The following is a 16,513-nucleotide window of genomic DNA, read 5'->3' on the forward strand; positions in this document are numbered from 1 at the left end:
TTATAAAGTATCATTTTACAAGCGCTCTAGGCCTCCCACATGATGTCCTAAAGACAAATTATTATGAATCAGGCATATTGAATACGTTTGGGATCCTCTATTTCCAATAGTGTAGGGATAAAGTGGATATAAAGGGAATATGTTTTCTAATTCTAAAGGGAGATTTCTAGTGTGAGTGGGGATGTTGACTTATGGATTAAATAGGGAATCTCAAACGTATTTAATACATATGAAGGCATAACGGTTGGCTGTCAGGACCCTTGCTGGCTGCGTGCGTGTTGGTCAAGGATGAGGCTCGCAAACCTCCCTTGATGCACCACCCAACCGGCCTGATGCCTCACCTGGCCCTCTTGCTAGCCTTAAGCATTGCCCAACAAGCCTCACACACCAGCCTGGTGCACAGGTAAGTTCCATGCGTGCATAGTGCGCAATTATGCCACCTGGGCACTAGGAACGTCCACTCTTGAATTCGAAGTTGTTTAGGCATACACTTCTTATTGAAGGGATGGTGGAAGCCTTGGGTCAACTGGCGGATAGCAGTGAACAAGGCCTGTATGCAGCAGCATGTTGCATGAGCCTGTGCACCACAGTTTGGCACAAATCAATTGTGGGCTGACCGTGGGTTTTAATGCACCTAAGTTGGGCAGGCGCCATGTTCAAATTCAAATGAGCCAAGAGGTGGGCCATGTGAGTGTAACGGCTAAGACGTGGGCGTAACAACAAGAACGTGGGCCACAAAAATAAAGGCGATAGTTACATGCAGAGGCGTGTTGGCCCATTAAGAGGCCTCACCTCCTGATGTGGCTCGAGGGCAGTGGCCTCATGCTTAAGCGCTCAGGACGTGGGCAGCCTGGCTGCCTGCCTTAGCTGCCCACAACCCGATCTTAGGCTGTGGCTGGTCACCATGTGTATAAATTTGAATTTCCAAAACGGTTGTAAAAAGGGGTTGTACAAATCCCTAGCCCAGATCCTCAAGAGGGCATCTGCGGCAGCATACATTGTAAGTGTACAACTTAATAATGTGGGCTACAACCCCTTGAACCCATTTCTCTTATCAGTGTAAGTTGTGTGTGCATAATTCCCTTTACTCAGTGTGTGTGGATAGGCTGAACCTTAGCAGCTTGACTAGGTGTTAAGGTCGCACGGTACTAAGTTAAAGATTAGGACCCATGACAATTGGTATTATAGCTAAGATTCCACAATTAGCTCATAGAAATGGCCCCAAATGTGAGTGACCGTGTTAGTTTGGTTGAGGAACGACAAGATGATTTTGTTGCTCGACTGGCTACCTCGGAGAAGAGGGCTCAGACCTTAAGCACCAGACTTAAAGAGCTGATGGCTTCATAGGAGAAGCACATTGGCAACTAGGGAGCCTGAGCCCAAATGTCTCTTGCCTTTAATACGCAGACGACACCCATGTCTTCTGCGACTTCTCCTCAAGTCATGTTGACACTCTTTGGATGTTCCTCAAGTGTTTCAAAATGGCTACCTGGTTCAAGGCTGACTTAGCCAAGTCCAAAATGACGAGGATCTGCACCAGCCCAACGGTGGTCCAACTACTTCTCGATAGCTAGGGTTGTTCAATTGATCACTTACCTTCTAGTTATTTAGGCCTCCCTCTCTGCCTTAGGTTGCCTACGGTCTCCCATTGGACTAGTATACACGACAAATCCGATAGGAGGTTTGCAGGCTAAAAGGGTAGGTTCCTATCCAAAGCTAGCAGGCTACACTTATCAAAGCCACCCTCGCCAACACCCTGATATTTCAGATGTCCCATTTTCGTATTCTAGCCTCAATGGCAGATCGTTTGGAGCATTTGATGAGGAACTACTTTTGGGCCGGGGAGCAAGGGCAAAAGAACCGTCACATCTCCTGAGATAAGTTATGCCTACTCAAGTCTTCGGGTGGTCTGGGCATTTGCAGCCTTAAAAACCATAACCAAGCCCTCCTGGCCAAGTAGTGGTGGAGGTACGCCACCCAACCTGGCAACCTATGGATGGAGATTATCAAGCACAAATAATGCTTCGGTACCAACCACTAGACGCCCGAGGGTAAAAACAGCAGAAACATTTTTGGCTTTTGGAGTTCTATCCTTTGAAGCTGAGATTTTTTTCTACAACATGTGCGTTTCCGACCAAGAAAGGACAACCTTTTTCTTACGTCAAATTTTCGATAGATATTTGGTGTGGCCACACGCCTCTCAAGGAATAGTATCCCAACCTTTTTCTTCTACCCATGACACTCCATCTTCTGTGGCCGACAATTTCAGTCTCTCTGAAAATGTTAGATCTTGGTTGCCTAACATTAGGAGATCTCAATTCGACCATGAGCTTGAAGACTTTAGTTCTTTGGCCATTAGCAGTGTTTCAAAAAGTGGACCGCCCAGTGCCTGGATAGCCGCCTAAGCGGCTGCTCAGGGCCTACGGTCTACCCAGGGGTAGAAATGCGGCTCCTTGAGGGTATTTTTGGGTCATTTTTTTAATACTAAGTGGGCAAAAATTGTGGGTTTTAGGTTCATTTGAAACTTAAAACCCATTAGAGGCCATTTTAGAGAGAGAAAACCCAAAAAAAAAATTTCTATTGGACCGCCTAGGTTCTGGGCGCCCGCTTAGGCGTTGGACAGCCTGGACCCCCGCTACCGTCTAGGTGCCGCCTAGCGCTTTTTGAAACACTGGCCAGTAGAATTCAATCAGTTTTCCTTTCATCATCTAGAGTCAATAGGATTATCTGGATCCCTACTCCCTCAGGTTTGTTCTTGGTCTCCTCCTTTTATCACACTTTCACCTCCCCCTCCAACTCCATTGGCCATAGCTGTTCTATAGCCTCTAAAGCTTGGAAGCCCCTCATAACTCATAGGATCCAGGTGCTTTGTTGGATTGCACTGCACGAGAGATTATTAACAGTTGATCAACTTCAAAGGAGGCGGGTGCAAGCCCCCAATAGATGTGTACTTTGTATGGAGGATGAAGAATCCAATGCACATCTTCTTCGACACTTCAACTTCTCTAGAGTAGTATGGAGAGGCATTCTGAAACTATTCGACTGGGCATGGTTCACCCCGAGATCAAACCCACACTTACTTCAAGCTACCCTCGTCACACCTTGGCCAAAGGCAAGAAGGCTCTTGTGGAAAGCTTCGATCTCAGCCACTATTTGGGAGTTGTGAATTGAAAGAAACTACAGAATTTTTTGGGGAGAGAGATCCACAGCAGACCAGTTGGCGGAGAAAGTCAAGAATTTAGTGGCTTTATGAGCCACCAATCACAAACTATTCAAGAACTCATCCTTCACTGATTTTCACAGCAACTGGTCGAATTTGCTTTTCCTTGCCTACCCAAGGGCCTCTCGGTGGAGACCACCAGTTTGGGGAGCTTTTAAGCTCAATTTTGATGGTTGCTCCCTCAACAATCCTGGACCCTCTGGCATTGGGGGTCTCTTCCGTGATAGTGACGAGTGTACTATGTTGTCCTTCTCCCATCCTATTGGAATTGCAAACTCCACTCTTGCTGAGGCACTTGCCCTATTGGAGGGTCACTCTTGGAGTCAAAACCTAATAGTGGAGTGAGAAGCCAAGAATATCATGGCCTTGAAGACATCTTCGAGGAAATTTTGGACATAATCAATGCCATCAGGATCACTTGGTGCCACGTGTACAAAGAAGCCAACTCTAACGCTGATCGGTTGGCTAAAGAGGAAGCCAGTTCCAGCTCCCCTTTGGTGACCTAAAGCCACCAATTCTACTATGCCCCCCTGCGTGGTTTTTTCCTTTGCACTTTTTTTATTTCGTCCATAACTGGGCTTGCACAGGTGACCCTGCAGGGTCATCACAACTCTTGTAATTTTGGCTTCTATGATATACAATACAGTGAACTTTACTCAAAAAAAACTTGGGAGCCCGGTTGGGGGAACTTGAGGCTGACATTGTTTCCGTGACCAATGTTTTCAAGGAAAACCTCTAGATGTTGAATGACGAGCAGCAGAGCGTAGTCAAGAGGGCTTTAAGCAACCTTCTGGCATGCTTGAGCAGCAGCGTGTAAAGGTGCCTGAGCCTAAGCCTTTTAGTGGGGCTAGAGTTGCGAAAGAGCTGCAAAACTTCTTGTGGGATATGGAGCAATACTTCACTATTGCCCGTGCCCACGAGGAGAAACACGTAACAGTGACCTCGACGTACCTCACCAGAGATGCCAAACTTTGGTGGAAGACTCGCATGACCGATGGGTCAAGGCCTCCTATTGTTGGATGGGAGGACCTCAAGAGAGAACTCAAGGAACAGTTCCTGCCAGGGAACACTGTGTGGATGGCTGGAGAGGCCCTACGTAAGCTCAAGCACACAGCCACAATGCGAGAATATGTCAAGCAATTCTCGAGCTTGATGCTGGAGATTAAAAACATGTCCGAAGAAGAAAAACTCTTCAACTTCATGGCTGGGCTGCAGCGTTGGGCCAAAGCCGAATTGAGGAGGCAAGGAGTAAAGGATCTCCTTGCAGCCGTGACTGCCGCTGAGACCCTAGTGGACTACAAAACTCAATGCCCCATCAGAGGGTTCACGACAAGGCCAAGGGAAATCAAAGGGAAAGAGCATTAATGGCAACCCCAAGCAACAAGGGAGAGGGCAAGTAGGTGGGTGACCCAAGGGGGAGTCTTCTGGCAAAGCAGGTGCTAAGAAGGACTTCTCCTGGTGCTGCATCTGCAAAGGCCCGTATCAAGCCGTAAACTGCCCTCAAAAGCAATCCCCACATACTGTACAGATAATGGAAGAAGATGAAGAGGACCTCGTGAGAGCGACTCCCCTTCAGCTTCACACTACCCAAAGGTGGCAAAAGAGACCCTTGTGAGAGTGGTGGCTTGATGTATGTCAAGATCTCCTTAAAAAGAAAGGATGTGATGGCCATGGTGGACACTGGGGCCACTCATAACTTTGAGGATGCCCGTGAGACAGCATGGCTAGGCAACAAATTGTCCACAGATTACAGCAAGATGAAAACTGTAAATGCTGCATCATAGGCAATTGTGGGGACAGCCAGGGATGTCCCAATGACGGTGAGGGCATGGAGTGGGAGGATCACACGTGTTGATGTACCCCTGGATGAAATTGAGGTTATCCTTGGATTGGAGTTCAGAGCAACGACAAAGGTTCTTGTGGTGCCATCTTGTGGTGCCACACCTTGGTGTATTGACCCTCTATGTGACGAATTGTGCCCCTGCATGATTCCAAATAAGTGCAAGGGCAAAGGAAACGTGTTGTCTGCCCTGCAAGTCAAAACAGGGCTACAACATGGTCAAGCTACTTATCTGGCGACCCTTTTCCTCAACGAGGCTAAGGAAGATGCCTCAGTGCCCCTCGTCGTTGAGGAGCTTTTGAAAAGTTTTGCTAATGTGATGCCCCCAGAGCTCCCGAAGTCCGTTTCTCTACGAAGAGTTGTGGACCAGAGGATTGAGCTCGAGGAAGGAGCTCCACCCCAGGCTCCTGCCCCATATCAAATGGCCCCATCGACTCCACAAGCAGCTGATTGAGCTGCTGGATGTTGGCATGATTCAGCCATCCAAGTCCCCGTTCTGTGCCCCAATCCTCTTTCAAAAGAAGCATGATGGGTTGCTACGGATATGCGTGGATTACCACACCCTAAACAAGCTGATCATCAAGAATAGGTACCCATTGCCCCTAATTGGCGACTTGTTTGACCACCTGGTTCAGTAACCTTGACCTTCATTCAGGCTACTGGCAAGTGCGTATAGCGAGGGGCATGAAGAGAAGACGACAAGTGTAACCATTTACAGGTCCATGGAATTTATTGCAATGTCATTTCGACTAACCAATGCCCCGACAACATTTTGTCACTTAATGAACGATATATTGAGTGAGTATATCGACTCGTTTGTTGCAGTATACTTAAACGACATCGCCGCGTACAGCCAAACCTTAGATGACCATGTTAGGCATCTAGGGCTGGTACTGGAAAGAGTAAGGGCAAATCAATTGAGTGTAAAATTGGAAAAATGGATATTTACCCAAAAGGAGATAATGTTCCTCCGGCACAAGGTGGGCAGAGGGAAGATCGAGATGGATGATCAAAAGGTGTGAGCTATTTTAGACTGGCTACAGCATAAGGACATCCACGAGCTACGCTCCTTGGGGCTAGCTAACTACTACCGGCAGTTTATCTAAGGGTATTCGAAAAAGATTGTCTTTGACTAACCTTCTTAGGAAGGGTGTCAAGTGGGAGTGGATGGTGGACTTTGAGCAGTCCTTCCAAAAGTTGAAGAGAGCAATCACCAGCAAGCCAGTGCGAATCCCTGGCTTCGACAAGCCCTTTTGGTGCAGACTGATGCATCAAACTATGCGATCGGTGGGGTAATGATGCAAAATGGCCACTTGTGGCCTTTGAGAGTCGAAAATTAAACAAGACTGCAGTACTCAATCCATGAGAAAGAAATGAACGTAGTGGTGCATTGCCTTAGGGTGTGCGGTGTGGCGACACTACCAGCTAGGAAGTAAATTTATAGTGCGCACATACAATGTGGCCACGAGTTGCTTTACCACACAGAAGAAGTTGACCCCCAAGCAAGCTCGGTGGCAAGAATTCCTGGCGGAGTTTGACTTTACCCTGGAATATAAACCAGGGAAGGCCAATGTAGTGGCCGAAGCGGCAAGTCGAAAGACAGCATCTGGTGGTGGTTGCGACCATCACTCAAGTAGAGGGGGGACCTCTTGGCCGCATTTGTGAGGACGTCGAGAGGGACCCATGACCCAGAAGTTGATGCAAGTCTAGGAGGGACGAACTAGACAATTTTGGCTACAGGGTGGCACCCTTTCTGTCAAAGGCAGGCGCATCTATGTGCCTAGCATTGGTGGCCTTAAGAAGGAGCTATTGAGGGAATGCCATGACGCCGTAGCGGCTGGCCACCCAGGCCAAGAGAGGACCTTGGCCCTACTATCTCATGGCTTATATTGGCCTAATATGGAGCAAGAGGTCAAACACTATGTGAAGACCTACCTGATAAACCAGCAAGCCAAGACCAACCGGCAGAGGCCAGCTGGTCTTCTCAAGCCCCTCCCCATCCCTGAAGGTCTATAGGCAAGCCTGTCCATAGGGAGGACCGATTTTCAAAGTGTGGCACCTTCATCACAGCCCCTGACCACTGCAGTGCAGAGATTACAGTACAATTGTTCTTCACCCATATGGTGAAATGGTGGGTGACCCAGAGGCATTGTTGGAAAAACCAGCCGATCTAACCGGTAACCGCCCGGTTAGATTGGAACCGGCCACTAGCCGGTTCTGATTTTGGGCGGTTTCCGGGATCAACTGGTATTAAAAAAGAAAAAAAAAAAAAAAAACTTCAAAAAAATGTATATAAAGTACCAAAAATAAAGAATTTGGTTTGTAAGATATTTTTTAAAATTCTTTACATTATGGTAAAGATTACAAATTGTTTTGATCATTAATACTCGCTTTTATATTTTCCCATCTTTTTCATAAAATTGTAAAAATACATCCTTAGACACATATTATTTCTTTAAAATCCATTTTTTTCATTAATTTTCAACTTCATTTGAATGTGTTTTGTTTTAATCATTCTCTATATGTTTTTCATATTTTAGTAGATTTTTTTTACATCTTTTTTATTTGTTTCAACACTTTTTTCACCACACAGGACTTGCCCTGTTAGAATGGTTGAATCAGTCGGTTTACCAGTTAGGACGATTAAACCGCTTCCAAGCCCATGTCCAGTTAACCGTTCTGGGATTTTGCAAATACTGCCCTGGAGGACATTGTGAGCGACTGTGATGCTCGCTTCACAGGAAGGTTTTGACAACAGTTGCTTGAATTAATGAGGACTAAGTTAAACTTTTCCAGACGGATGGTCAAATTGAGAGGGTGACTACAATCTTGGAAGAATACCTCTGCCACTATGTAACGCCCAACCAGCATAACTAGGCCAGCCTACTCGACTTGGCTTAGTTTTGCTACAACTTGCATCAAAGTCGTTCTACAAGGAAGAGTGCTTTCGAACTAGCCACAGGCCAGCAGCCCTTGATGCCCCATGATGTGGCCTTGCAGCAAGGCCAATCCTAGTGCCCTGCAACACTGCGATTGGCTAAGGAGCCGCCGAACAGTTGGAAGAACCTCGTGAGAGCCTTGACCGGGTAGTAAAGCGCATGAAGAAGTATACCGATGCAAGACGGAGGCCGCTTGAGTTCCATGTTGGGGACTCGGCGATGTTGAAGCTCACTTCCCAGATCTGGAAGAAGATCAGTGCCAAGACGACACAGAGTGGCTTGATCCAGCGGTACAATGGACCCTTCGAGGTGATCCGCCTGATAGTGAAGTTGGCCTACCAACTGGCATTTCTTGACCAAATTTAAGGCTCATTCGATGTTCCACATAGGCTTTTTGAAGCCATACCACAAGGATGAAGACCTAAGTGGGGTCCAGGCTGTTCGAGCTCCATCAAAAGTGAGGACTTAGGACTTAGTTCGAAAACAAGGTGGAGGCTATAGTAGCCTAACGGGTGTTGGGCCAAAGTAAGAAGAACAAGAGGGTGGAATTCTTAGTCAAATTGAAGGGCATGCCTGAAGAGAAAGCCAATTGGGAGAAGGACACCACACTCTAGGCTAGACCCCTGACGAGGGCATTGGGAACTGTTGGTGGGGAAGGCTTGTTAGGACCCCTGCTAGTTGTGTGCGTGTTGGTTAAGGATGAGGCTTGCAAACCTCCCTCGATGTACTACCCAACCGGCTTGAGGCCTCACCTGGCCTCCAGCTAGCCTTAACCATGGGCCAGCAAGCCTCAGGCACCAGCCTGGTGCACGGGCAAGCCCAGGCACAAATAACTCGCAATTATGCGACCTAGACGTTGGGAACGTCCACTGTACTTGATTGAACCAACAAGAAGTCCTCATTCTAGTCCTGCATTCATGGTAAGAAACCATAATGAAGAAAAAAGAGGTAAAGCCAGGATGGTAATCAACTATCAAAGGCTTAACCAAAACATTGAGTTTGATGGATATTTTATACCCAGAAAAGATGTATTAATACATCAAACCAAAGGAGCAAAATATTTCAGCAAATTTGACTGCAAGTCGGGATTCTGGCAAATCTTGCTAACAAAAGAATCCAGACCGCTAACTACTATCAGTGCTCCATACAGCCCTTACCAATGGAAAGTAATGCCATTCGGACTCTACAATGCACTGCAGATATTCTAGAGAAGGATGGATGGTATTTTTTCAGATTTAAAAGATTTTTGTGCTGTATACATAGATGACATTTTCGTGTTTTCTAAAACCATAGAGGAACACCAAAATCATCTCAAAATCATTTCCAAAAAATTTCTTGAGCATGGAATTATTTTAAATCCCAAGAAAATGGAAATTGAGAAAACCTCAATCGAATTCCTAGGCATCGTCTTAGATTCAAAGTTGTTTAGGAATACACCTCTTGTTGAGGGAATAGTGGAAGCCTTGGGTCAACTGGCAGTTAGCAGTGGAACAAGCCTGTGCGTAATAGCATAGTGTGCAGGCGCATGAGCCTGCACCATAGCTTGGCACAAATCAATTGTGGGCTATCTATGGGTTTTAAGGCCCTAGGCTAAGCAAGAGCCAGGTTTCAAATTCAAACGAACCAAGAGGTTGGTGACGTGGGCGTAACGGCTAATAAATGGGCGTAACAGCGAAGTCATGGGCCACAGAAATAAAGGCGACAGTTATGGTGCAGAAGCATGATGGCCCATTAAGAGGCATCACCTCAGGTCGTGGCCTGAGGGAGGCGGCCTCATGCGTAACCGTTCAGGACCAGGGGAGCCTGGCTGCTTGCCAACTGCCCACAACCAAGCCTTGGCCTGTGGCTGGCCACCACGTGTACGAATTTGATTTTGCAAAAAGTTGTAAAGAGGGGTTATATAAACCCCTAGCTCAGACCCTTGAGAAGGCATCTATGGAAGTATACATTGTAAGTGTACAACTTAATAAAGTGGGCCACAGCCTCTCTTGTTGGTGTGAGTTGTGTGTGTGCATAAGTCCCTTTATTCGGTTTGTGTGGATAGGCTGAACTTAACCCATAGCAGCTTGGCTAGGTGTTAAGGCTGCACATTGCTAAATTCAAGATTAGGCCTTGTGACACTAGCCTTCACATGGTTTATAAGGTAGAAAGAGGGGTAGACAAACCTCCTAGGGTTATGAGGTGAGAGAAGAAAGAAAGAGAAAAGAAGGGAGGTGCATGAGTTTGAGATGCCTAGGTTTCTTCCAAGCTACTTGTTCAAAGATTCAAGGAGAGAGGAAGAGGGCATGTAACGTACAACTTCATGATCGTTACCGTAACCAAAACAGAGATTTATGTCGTCTTCTTTCAGAGTTTTGGCAAGAGAAAAACAGAGAAGGTGAGGATTTTGTATGAGAGTTGGATGTGGTGTTGAGTGTTCCTCTAATCAGATCAGTGTGAGAGATCCAAAGGGGAAAAAAGTCCTCCAACCTAGAACACTTTACCTGCAACTTTTCACCCCAAACCAATTGAAAAGAAGGGCACTTACACTCTAGACGGTGAGCAATCAATCTAGGAGACTACATGGGGTGTACGAAGTCCAAGATAGTGATTCTAGGCAAATTCTGCTTTGTTGTTTTTTTGTAGATTTGACTGTTTTTGGAGCACCATCTTAAGGCCATTGCTGCAATGTTTCCCAGTGCAAAATCAAGCCTCCTTACATATTTAACAACAATGATTGTTTCCGAGTACTTGCGAGGAGGATAGAGACCTTTTGTGATCTGATGTGATAGGAAATGACATGCTTATAATGACACCAACACTAAGCCTCACTTTGACAACAGAAGTCAATTTCAATATCTAAACAACCACAAAAAGGACAACATTACACACACAACTTCATTAACAAAATATACATATATACAACTATTTAATAAAGTCATTCATAAAGGAGCGTGCACTTGCAGGGCCCACTTGCGAAATAACATAGATTATGACACTATGTTTTTTTCAATAGTAGAATAGGATACAACATTTTTACCTTTGAGGCTTCCACTTTCAAGATCTATAGACACAATCGTTGTACTTGGATTTAAGCTACTTTCCCGATGATCTGCCAACAATTTACTAAAGTTAGCATCAAGTATAAAGTACAATAGAATCAATAGTACAAATTGGAGGCATGTTATTGTCAAGATTCAGATCTAAAATAACCAACCTTCTCTTACAGTAATGAACCGGTTGAAATGTTTATCGACCACTCCATCTGCATAACATACCACATGTCCACCATATTCAGGGGAAATGGGAACTGGGGAGCCACCTGGAATTAACATCATAGAATGAGATCTAGTAACATATTCCGTATAATTTATAACACAAATTTCTTACATGTAGCATGAAACTCCACAAGAAAATGTTGACTTCAACATATTTGGTAAATCCATGTATTCTATATGAAGAATTATTCAAAATTTATGGATTTGGATCGAGAATCGCAGATCCGGATTCAGAATTGGTACGAACATACCCAATTCCCAGTCATAAGCAGGAATTAGTTTGATTTTGAAATACTTGCCTAGTTCTGTCAAAGAAAGGGGCAAGTCTCTCAGGGAACCTAGCAATCCAAATCAGCCAAATCACTTGGCTCTCTCCTGTTATTATTTTTCAATTTTAATTTTTTTAAAATTAAAATCATTATTTTATATTTTTGGACCCATTACACATCATAGAATTGGTCCAATCACCGATATAGATCACTAGTTTGTCGATCCCGGCCAATCCAATTTTTGAAACACTGATATGAACTAACTGAGACGAGACCTAATTATAGCATAAGTGGCTTAGCTTCGTTCGAACCCAAGAATTTGAGGATGCAGCAAGTGTTTTTCAGTTTAGCCATGAATTTGAACCCAAGATGAGACAGCTACAAATTTAGATGCATCAAAGCTATCAGCATCAAAGCCTTTTCCCATCTACTTTGGTTCGGCCACACGAATCTTAGTCTGTCATTCTACTCTATCAAGGGAGCAAATAACGTATATTCAGGATTTATGGAAAGTTTTGGCAAAGTTTACGTTGGCTGCCTACCTAACACAAATCACCTCCTTTACCGGGGCTTGGGAAAGGGTAAGGAGGGAAAGTTTGAGGTCCTAGCCCTTAGACCATTTAGAAGGATCAGAGTAAAAAGCGAAAATGATATTGTAGATTTGAATATCCTGTATCTCATAGAAATTAGGGGCCATAAGGTAGTTCGATCACTTCACTCATTATGGATGGAATCCATCTCCTGTTGGTCTCGCCCGGTTCGGGGTTGGCCACTCCTTGTTTCAATGATGACAAGAGAGAATCGTAAAAGCCGACGCCACCGCCCTGGACCCTAGAAGCACCAGGTCGCAAGGCCTTGAGGATTGCTCTCCCCAGCAATAGCAAGCTCCATCATGATTTCCTGACCGGGTGTGAGCGGGTAACGTACTTCCAGGCCCTAATGTTTTTAATCGACAGCCTATCTGATCCACCATCAAACTCCCATCCCCAAGCAGCTCATTCTGATTGCGACCCCACGGCTAGAGCATTAACCGAAATAAATGAAACAGCTAACTACTTTGCATTTTGTGATTAATTATGAAGAGGTCCGATAAGGAAAATCAATATCAAGTATCGCAACCAAGGCTCGCCAACTCAAGCGAGTCGATTTGAACTTGACAATGTGTCGACTACTCAGCAATGTATCATGCCCATAAGCAGCTCCTATACTAAATATGAAGGGGGGAAGAAATCCAGCCTCCTTTGTTTTAGATTTCTCACCCTATACACCAATTTTAATCCAAATTTCGGCCCTATATTCTTTTTTCCATGATCAATATATTATACAGATCAGATTTGAGAAAAAAGCATCAAAAGTTAGAAGTTGAAAATTTCAACCTAGATTTTACCCAATTTCAGACAGTTGTCATTTCTTCATAATGGTCAATCTTTGATGAAATTCATTCTCTAAGCCCATTTTTCGATTCTTTACCCAATCATAGGCTTGCTCCACACACATACATACGCACAGATACACGAACATATCGGATACAACAGATTTGTATTTCAAATTTACAAGCTCGGATCAACAACATCTGATCCTCAATCCTAAATCTTGTTGGGGGTTTCGATTTCAAGTGATTGAGATGGATTTGACAAGGATTGGGGGCATTGGTTTGCACAACGCAAAGACTGGAGGCTCAACTTCAAAATTTAGGTTTCAATTTGAATTTAAATTCATATAATTGTTCTATTTTTAACAAGTTCAATTCAAATTCATATATCTCCCATGTTTTATATGCTTTTATAGTTTTAAAATTATTTTATGTTCTTCCAATTTTCTAATTTGTTATATTTTTCAAGAATTTTAGGAATCTTTTTGGGCTTCTTGGGCTACTTGGGGTAAACTCATACAAATTGACTCAAACATACCCGAGTCGCTCGGACCAACGAAGGGCCAAACTTTACCCTGAACCGATTTTTTGAACACTAATCTAGACTATAGGACATACTTGTTAACAGCCATGTTGCTAAATTCGCTTTAAAGACCTCTTCATTTGAGAAGAGGAGCACACCAGCCAATTTAAGGGAAGATTTTGGGTATTCTCTAAGTAATCACCACAAATAAACTAAAAATACATCTAACTAGGTATTTAAAAATTCCGTTTTTCTAAAATATCCTAGATAATCTTAAAACCATCGCAGATAAATATCTAATGAGGTTTGCTTCACATTGGTTCAAAGCCCGATAATGAGGGCATTAGATTATTTACCAAAGTGAAGCAAATGTAGTACATTGGCCCTGGCATGAGGTAACATCATCTTACGAGTATCATCCAATAAAAAATAATAAGCTAAGGATCTAATGCACATCAGTTGAAATTAAAGTAGAGAAGAAAATAGTTTGGTAGGATCCAGAGAAAGAGAGAAAAAAATAAAGATGATGACGAAGAAGGGAGAGATAGAGAGAGAGGGAAAGTCGGTGACTATAACATTAAGTAATAACCCCAATTACAACTTATGGTTAGAGACATAAGATAAATAAGGACTAAACAAAAGATAATGACAGTTCTGTCCACACTAACCACAGTACCCAATTTATGCATGTCCACACAACATCGAGGAAGGGTTTACATGATGCATGCATAAATTGGCTAACCACACTAACCGCATAAGAAATGTCTGGTCGAATGATTGTGAAATATATAAGCATGCCCATTATTCATTAATATTGATTTGGATATTCGAGTGGCTCTCCCCTTTCTCCATGTAGTTTATGATTGACTTCTATAAGAGTATTTGTAGGTCTAGATCCCAACATCTTGTAACAAGTCCAACACATACATTCTCTGGGAGATGACTATCCCTTTCTTTGATCTCGCCACTTCAATTCCCAAAAAATACTTAAGGGGTCCTAAATCTTTGATATCAAAGACCTTGTTTATATAAGATTTAAGATCCTCAATGTCCTTGAATTTATCCCCAATTACAATAATATCATCAACATACACAATAAGGGAGTAATTCCAGCAATACCCTTCTTCACAAAGAGCGTATGATCAGCTTCACTCCTTTTGAACCCAAATTTCAGCAAAGACTCATTGAATTTTTTAAACCATGCACTAGGAGATGTTTAAGTTCATATATTGCCTTATTTAACATGCAAACAATGTTTTAAAATGCGGGATGCGGCCGTATGCATTGGGGGGGCCAATGCGGCGATGCAGCTCGATGCAATCCGAATAGGGGTGCATCGCCACGATGCGGTCAATAAATATAAAAAAATTCTAAAAAATCTAAAAAAATATATTAATACATAGAAAAATATGAAGGCGATCTATGTGATAGCAGGTATTTAGTTTATTCATTAACCCCAAAAGTATTAGCTTTCAGAGATTCGGTATCCACTATCCCCTGATAGAAACTAGAAACTTGAAACTAGCTTCCTAAAACATTCAACAATCAACAACCAACAACCATAAGCACAAATTTGCAACCACAAACTTTAAAGTTACAAAATACTACAAACTAAACATCTATGTAGATTAAAAAGTTCAAAAGTCAAGCTCAAGAAGAGTCAATACAATCATCATCATTTCTCAGGTCTGGAGAATGAGACTCTAAATTTCAGTTTTTCAAATCCTAAACACTTGAATTGTTGTCACAAGTTCGCCTAAACTTCCTCAAATTAACAGGTACAAATTAACAACCAAGCATCAACCAATACACAAATCGAAGAACTTAACAAAATAAAATTTTCGCCAATTTTTTATTTTTTTATTCAATCGATCTAATAAAAGCAACGGATGTGGCTGAAAAATGATGTTTGGAGGTTTAATTCCTCCCCAAACCCTTTCTCCCTATTTTCGGGGGTCAAAATGATCTTATTACCCCTGCACGAGAAGTTTTGAAAAAAATAGCAAACAACATATGCAATATGATGCAGTCGATGCAAGACGCAGCAGGCGCCATCTCTCCAAATTGCATAAGCGGTCATGTGCAATGTGCCGAGCAGCGCATAAAGCTTGATGCGACCGCACAGCCGCATTTTAAATTGCAAACCCTTCCTGTCTCCCCCTTAATCTGAAAACCAAGAGGAATGGCCATCTAGATTTCTTCTCAAATTTCTCCACGTAAGAGTGCATTCATAAAATCTAGCTGATAGAGTCGCCACGATTTATTCGCAGCTAGTGAAAGAATGATCCCGACAGTGTTCAATTTGGCCACAGGCGCAAAAGTTTCTTGGTAGCCTATACCAGGAGTCTGGGTGAAACCTTTGGCAGTCAATGGTACCTTCAGCTTTGTATTTTATAAAGAATATCCATCCACATCCTACGACCTTCTTCCCTTCAACAAGGTTAGTGATTTTCCATGTATTATTCCGATCAAGTGCTCGTATATTGTCAGCCATGGCAGCTTTCAATTGAGGTTGTGAAAGTGCTTCTACAACACTGGAAGGCATTCTAACAGAACACAGAGCAAATATGACGGCACGATGAGAGGGAGACACAGAATTATAGGGTATGAGGTTTCCTATAGGATGTTGAGTGCAGGAATATGTACCCTTGCGAATAACAATTGGTAAGTCCAAATTAACATTCTCTGAGAGGGCGAAAGAGTTACTTGGATCAGGAACAATTTATGATTTTGGATTAGCATTCGAGGTATGGTTGCTTAGAACTTTGGGTTGCACCATTGCCTTCACCCGCTATACATCTTCAACTCCTTCTCTAAATATGCACTATTCCTTTCAGATAAACCACCCTCTTCAAATAAAATGGGTCCCACCACATTTTAAACAAAAATTTCAAAACACCCCTATTTAGGAAATAACATAGATAAACTTTATGGTTTTGTTATCATTTATAAAATAATTTAAAATTGTACAAAATATCCAAAAATCACAACATAAACAAAGTTAAAAACAATATTTATGAATTATTAAAAATTTAAAATACACAGAAATACTACTAGAAGTGAACTATTACCAGTAGGTCAAAAATAAGTGAT

The 16,513-nt window shown here is 43.1% G+C and overlaps 1 protein-coding gene across 12 annotated transcripts in view; it reads right to left on the reverse strand.

Annotated features, from left to right (window-relative positions):
• Window positions 1-16,513, reverse strand: part of LOC18424793 (alpha/beta-Hydrolases superfamily protein) — a 67,294-nt gene that overhangs the window by 33,190 nt on the left and 17,591 nt on the right. For all 12 annotated transcript variants that reach the window (XM_088865021.1, XM_088865016.1, XM_020661760.2 and 9 more), the window contains exons 3-4: window positions 11,196-11,300; window positions 11,019-11,090 (exon numbers count right to left, since the gene is read on the reverse strand). Coding sequence is in view for 10 of the 12 variants with exons in the window: in XM_088865016.1 (XP_088721142.1) it covers window positions 11,019-11,090; window positions 11,196-11,300 (177 nt within the window). In the remaining 2 variants the exon portion in view is untranslated. The remainder of the gene's footprint in view (window positions 1-11,018; window positions 11,091-11,195; window positions 11,301-16,513) is intronic.

Source organism: Amborella trichopoda, chromosome 4, assembly GCF_054954075.1.
Source record: "Amborella trichopoda isolate Santa Cruz 75 chromosome 4, AtrichopodaSantaCruz75HAP2 v2.0, whole genome shotgun sequence".
Lineage (NCBI taxonomy): Eukaryota > Viridiplantae > Streptophyta > Magnoliopsida > Amborellales > Amborellaceae > Amborella > Amborella trichopoda.